This window comes from Meleagris gallopavo, chromosome Z (genome assembly GCF_905368555.1).
Source record: "Meleagris gallopavo chromosome Z, MGAL_WU_HG_1.1, whole genome shotgun sequence".
Taxonomy (NCBI): Eukaryota; Metazoa; Chordata; class Aves; order Galliformes; family Phasianidae; genus Meleagris; species Meleagris gallopavo.
In genome coordinates, this window is record NC_139435.1 from 11,084,218 (window position 1) to 11,090,976 (window position 6,759).

A 6,759-nucleotide genomic window follows, 5' to 3' on the forward strand; every position below is an offset into this window, starting at 1 on the left:
GCAATTGCTCCAAGTAAATTTTTTTGTTAGTATCAGTCATAATGGGTATAGTAACAGGCTTGTTAACTCAGTGTTATCTTCTGAAAATGTTTTTCCTAAAAGACAGTTCTGAATTCTATTCCCTGACAGTTTTTCTCTGTTTCAGTAATGATTTTGATGCTGCTGCCTTTTACTGGTTGCAAATTCTGAGATATCTCTGCTAGTCAAAAAAAAAAAAAAAAAAAAAAAAAATCTGTAATCAGAACTGAACATTTCTTAAAAAGGTCTTGGGAGCTGTGCAAGTGATGTTGAAGATCTTGTTTTCACTTATTTCTTTTTATGACCTTGAAAGACACAATCTATTCCCAAATTAAAAAATAAATATGGAATGAAAATAAGAAGTAAAATTGATCATTTATTAAATAAAAACCATCTTATATCTAGTTGTATTTTCTAAATTATAGCCATAAGAGCACTGAAGCAATTTAAAGGCAGGAGTAATTCTTCTAGCAAGAGAGAAGTTGATGACAGAGGGAAGGAAAAGAAAGATTTGGAACATCCAAGAATAAAGAAGAATCGCCAGTTTCCAAAAATATGGCTGACAAAATACTCCTGGTTAAAATATGATGATGAAAGGGGAATAATGTTCTGTGCGTTGTGTCGCAAGCATAATGTGGACTTGGGGGAAAGCATTCATAATTTTTGTTCTGGCACTGATGACTTCAAACTGGAATTTATAAATATACACCAAAACAGCGAAGCTCATGCTTGGGCTACCTGCATGGAAGCTGCCAGTACTGCTTCACCAAATACAGTTTCTGCTGAGCAGATGTTGAAGAGTATGAACTCTGTAACAATAGGAAGAGTAGAAAGTACTTTTAGAACATGCCACGCAATTGCTAAATCTGGTTGGCCCTTTACAGATCCAGACTGGATTTGTAAACTAGATGATGCAAAAGGAACAGACATTGGTTCTGTATTCAGAAATGATAAGTCAGCAAGAATCTTTATACATTTTATGGCTGAAGTAGAAAGAAAATCTCTAAAAGAGAAACTGGAGAATTGTAAATTCTTTTCTCTTATTAGTGATGAATTCACAGATAGTATATTCAAATCAGCTGTGGTTGTCTATGTGCGCTTTGCAAATGAAGGAAAAGTTCACTGCCAGATTGTTGGGGTTCAACCTGTTCAAAAAAATGATGCTTCAACTATAAAAAGTGCAATTGAGGAAACATTTCAAATAAATCTTCAACTTAGCTTGGCAAGTCAAGACTGCTCAAGAAAATTAGTCGGATTTGGAAGCGATGGGACTGGTCAAAATGATGGAGTAGCTAATCTCGTGAGGGAAATTCAACCTTGTGTACAGTCTGTGCATTGTTTTGCTCACCGCCTAAGGCTGGCTTACAAGGGAGCACTGGAAAACGTTCAGCTATACAGTATCTTAACCAGTGGCTTGAGAAATATGTACTACTTTTATCATAACTCTCCTCTAAATAAGAATAATCTCAAAGCTATATATGAAGCCATCAAGTTATATCCAGCTATTCCATTTCGCATTGGAGGCTCCCAGTGGCTTCCTCGCCTACAGACAGCTCTACAGATTCTCCTTAAAGGTTATCCTGCATTGGTTCTACATCTGAATAAGGTAACTGATTTAAAAATTGGACGTCTTTTTCAGAAAAATTAATTGCTGTGGTTAACTTTGGCCCATCTACTTGACATATTCTATTACTGTTTTGATTTCCAGATTGAAGGAGATTCAAGGACTTCGAATAGGCAGAAAGTCAAAGGCCTATTGTATCTCCTTCTGAAAATTGAGGTAGTCAAGTTTTCCCGTTTCTTACTGGATGTCATCAATGTCCTCAACATTCTGTTGTGTGTTACTCTGGATCACAATTCCTCCATTGCAGATATATTTGCAACCTTGCAGTCAACTGTGGAAATACTCCAAATGTATCAAACAAGGTCTGACATTTCTAACAATGGAATTACAATCTCTTACAATATAGCAAAAGAGTATTATATATTGTTTTGTATGTTGTACCTTTCAGAGCTGGTCCAAAGGAGCGCTTGATAGAGACCGTTCAGTATTTTCATGGTCACCAGCTTGTTGGAAATGGAAATATTTCAGCAGTACGAACCAAAGTACTAAGTGATTTGCTGAAGAGGTTAAGTGATTGTTTCTGTGATGCTAATCAAGATGTCTTGAAAGCAACTTTTATTGGAAGTTTTAAACTATGGCCTGATAAAATGAAACAAGGTATAGAACTGTGAGAATGGCTTGCTGAAGAATTGCTCATTTTGACTTTTTTTTTTTTAACAACTGATATATTGTTTTCTCTCTGTTATAGAATTTGGTGAAAAGGAAGTATCTGTCTTGAGTAAACATTATGAAGCCATACTAGAAGCTGCTAGTGTGAAGATCAGTGAAGTTGGAACTGAATGGAGCATGCTGAAATTAGAGCTTTATAACAGGTAATAAGTTGTGCCTGTTTTTTTTTACTTACTTAAAAGGATTGTAGAAATACATCCAGCAGTAGGCATAATTCTATAATTTTTACTTTGCTTTATAGATTTCAGAACATCCAGACCTTGACATGGGATTCGGTGAATGCACATTATTCAAAGAAGTATCCCAATATCCTGGCTTTGGTAGATCTGATCCTAACTCCGCCAGCAAGCTCAGCTGAAACAGAGCAAGGCTTCAGTCAAATGAAATTCGTCATGATGCATTTGCACTCTAAACTTATGTTTGAAAATGTGATGACAGATCTTATGACAATCCAGATGAATTCTCCGGATATCAAAAAATTTGACCTCTGAGAAGCTATCATTTGTGGAATATTATTTGGCAGAAAAATAGTACACTACAGGCAAATGATATGATGATAAATGAAAGATCAGTTTGTTCCTCTGAGTTTGATTTGGAGACTCAGAGTGAAAATGATTAGATGTTTTCTTCAAAATAATTCTTGTAACATCTATAAACAATTTACCAATATATCTTGCAAGATTAATGACTGGAATATTTCTATCTTTTCCATAAAGTACTACGGTTTTTTAAAATAGCTTTTCTTTCTGTGTGCTGTTGAATCACTGGTAGCTTTTTATACTTGTCCTTTTCTAGATTTCTTACAAATCTGAAGGTAATGAACGAAAAATATGCAGTACTTTGTGACTGTGTCTACACCGGAGCAGAGGGATGAGTCATAACTACCTGATTCTTTGTTGTATTTAATCCAAGCCACTGATACATTATATCCACTTAAGTTAACCCTTATCTTTAATAATTCAGGAAACTTTACTCATTCTGAAAGCTATGAGTTTCTTTTGATAAATTTGTGGGAAATCAGTGCATGATTGTTGTCAAATGATTGCTTGGCATCCTTAGCCTCTGAGTTAAGAGTAATGACTTCTCTCCATATCTGTATGCATTACTACTTCTAAATCTCTTAGGAATAGAGGTTAACATGACATTTCAAGTTTCTTGTCAGACTTGTCCTTCAGAAAATCTTCCTACATAGTACGAGGTACTATAAAGAAAAGACTTACGTAGTTCTGCAATCCACTGCTGATAATTAATTGCGTAAATCAGACTTCCCATAACACATGCTCTTGCAACCAGGATATGACTAGTGTACTTCATAGCTTAAACTATTTAATTTTCATGTAAAAATATTTCAGTGAGGACTGCAATAAGAATGCTGTATCTTTCTAACATTGGAGTTGAGGATGATTGCTATTCAGAGAATTTTGTGGTGTCATAATTTGCTACTATCTTCATGTTCTGAATGAAACTTTCTGCTAAGTTCCAGTCATTGAAAAGCATCCCAGAAGAATATGTTCAAAGAAAACTAGTAAGAAAGTGTTAAAGGCTTTTCTTAGTTATGCCAAAACTGATGAAGATGAACTAAAAATAATTTGGGGTAAATAAATTTGAAGTCATTGACCAATCAGTGCTTTTCTAAGCTGGATTAACACTCTGCTTTTGATATAAGAAGTCTAGTAATTGCAGAAGGTGTGTTACTTATATATAACTTTTCTATTTTTGAATATATATTCATGCTACTTCTAGGTGTAAGTAGTTGTGTATGTCAGAAACAGAATGTGTTTGAATGCATACCTCATTAAAATATCTTAATCCACACAAGTAGAATTAACTTTCAGTTACTGAACAAAATATCTGTACTATGCATTATATGGTACATTATAAAAGATCATTATAAAAGAAATATGTGCATTTGTGATTTCTCAGATAACAAAAATGTTCTTATATATTTTATCTAATAAGCAACAGGACATATAAGATATTATAGGGAGTGTCTTATTAGATGTATTGCATAGCTGTTTCTAAGGATTTTCTCTTTAAATTTCATAATGCCAGATTTTTTCCTTTGAAGTTTCACATGGAAAAGTTCTAGGTATGATGAGAATGGAAAATGTTTGGAAATATTACCTAGAAAGTCCGAGAGCAGAAGACAAAATCTGAAGTAACAAATAAAAGTAAATGTTGAATCTATAATTCTGAAGACACTTTTGTGATGCTTGAGTGCAACATCACAATTTTTGGTGTTAGGATCGAATATAATGGGTAAACTGCCCTTGCCGATGAAATCTTAGTATCACAAGAAGTAGTTGGAAAAGATGCTGAAAGACTTGGAGTGAAATAGGACCAAGACAGACAACCTGTCGTCAATATTTGCCTCTCTTCATAGGTTTGTTAAAATAGTCTCTTGCTTTCTTATAACTGAAATATTTTTGCTAAAGATAAAAATGATCTGCTATCATCCTTTCTGATTTTACCTACGGAGAAGAGTTTATTACTGTGTTGTCTGTAATGCTTTGTTTTAATTGAATAACTACTGTTATTTTCTCATGGCCTTCCATTTCTAGAAAATGAAATTTCTAAATGAAATTTCTGCTTTCTAGCAGAAGTCTTTTAATATTGTCTCTCCTTTTTATAACTCTGTGATGATTCTTGCTTAGTTTACATACATCCTTCAAGATCTCCAGATTCCAAGATTGTCTGTCAACAAAAACCTTAAGACTGCAAAGATTTTTTCAGATTTCTTCTCATATACTTTTTGATGATATTGTAATCAACTAAAATCCCTAAAGCCTTTCTACAGAACTGTTACTTTGTAGTATGACTCCCTCTGTGACATTTATGCAGTGCATTATTTCAGTGCAGTGTAGCACTTAACATTTATTCTAATTGGATGTGTTCTTTTCATCCCAGGCTTTACCTCGAATGTGTAAAGTTCATTTTGAATTCTAATTCTGCACTCCAAAGTACTTGATGTCCTTTCAAGATTGATTTTATCTGCAATATAATAAACATAATAATTTTTGCAGTCTGTTTCTTCAGTGCACTTTGGTTTGCTTCCAGTTGTATTTAATTACTGATCTTCTCAAACCTTAAGTTTTTCTAAAGCTTATTGAATACGAATTTCTCTTCCATAATGTTTTCTATCCTTTTTTGTTAAGAATATCAACATATTGAATAAGTTTGTTTTCTATTTAGTCACTTATGTCATTCAGCAAAGATCTGTTGTTCTTTCCTTTTGGAATTAATGAGAAGATACTGTAAAGAGCATACATGTTTTGAAACCATTATTGTTAAATGGACAAAGAAGATTCTGGAATTGTTTTCTCATTCTACCCGGAGGACATTATTTCCTCCTACCACTTGCAGAGCCCCATTTGGGGATGACAGTCTTCTTTCTCAGCACCATCTGTGCAGCTACCCACTCACATCTCACCATGACTGTAGAGCAGCTCTGTGGCATTAGCAACCTATGAAGAATACTGACTAATTGTCTTTTGTCTTGTAATATGATCTTTTTAAAAAGTTTTGTCCAGTATAATATAGAAATAAACACATTAAATCTAGACTTAATATTGAAGACAGTTATTTGAAATTTGTTTTTTGACATGCTTATGAGGGATCTCTTCTCTCAGCCTGAACCTTCCTTGTCCTTCCTAAGTATGTCATGATAAGGTATTACCTTACACTATATTTGAAATTTTTGAAGTATTATACCAATTTAATGACACTGTGGAATTTTCCCACATCAGGTGACTTCATAAGGAGGTAATTTAAGAAACTATCATACAACACATCAGCAATTCTGTATGTAGCAGATAGAAAGTAACATATTTACAACAGAAAAAGAAAACTGAGCAAATGGTACAGATCACCTAAGAGGGCTTAAGTATCTCACTGATTTGCCACAAGTTAGCATCAACTAAGGTTAAAATTACCTTTAAACTATGTCCTAACATATTCTACAATATAATATAAACAGTGATTAAAGTTTTGATCTCTGGTTTAATCTCCAGTTCTCCCACTTTAGACACTGTCTCTTGATTCAAGTTTGTTGATTTTCTTGTCCCTCAAATGTTTCGTGGATATATTTCTGAAAATGTATAGTTACCTAGATTAGAACCAACTGCTTGGGGGGGTGATTGCACTCATCCAAAGTTGTAGTCTCAAAACAGCAGTGGCCATCAAGATGATAAAGAAGAAATGGGGCCCCCTCAGGAATCCTTTTATGCCTGCTAGGTTTGCAAATGCACTGTGCCTAGTCATAAACAAGCAACCTCACACTAACAAGTTTGTCAAAAATAAGTTTTGTAGCCAAAATGTTCTTGCAGGAAGGGTAGGCTGGTTTGTCAGCGAAGCAGGACTGACCCATGAGAGGACAGGATATCATACTTTCTGATGACAGCCTTTCACGGATTGTCATAGTGATGGCCTTGCACTAGAAGTGTTTAAAC

The 6,759-nt window shown here is 34.3% G+C and overlaps 1 protein-coding gene across 1 annotated transcript in view; it reads left to right on the forward strand.

Annotated features, from left to right (window-relative positions):
• The window catches only part of SPEF2 (sperm flagellar and cilia associated 2), a 50,257-nt gene extending 44,379 nt beyond the window's left edge, over window positions 1-5,878 (forward strand). Inside the window, 6 exon segments of the mRNA XM_085213965.1 lie at window positions 444-1,624; window positions 1,727-1,944; window positions 2,031-2,239; window positions 2,331-2,454; window positions 2,553-2,791; window positions 2,794-5,878. Of these exon segments, the coding sequence (XP_085070091.1) occupies window positions 444-1,624; window positions 1,727-1,944; window positions 2,031-2,239; window positions 2,331-2,454; window positions 2,553-2,791; window positions 2,794-2,930 (2,108 nt within the window). The 3' untranslated portion in view covers window positions 2,931-5,878.
• The last annotated feature ends 881 nt before the right edge of the window (window positions 5,879-6,759 follow it).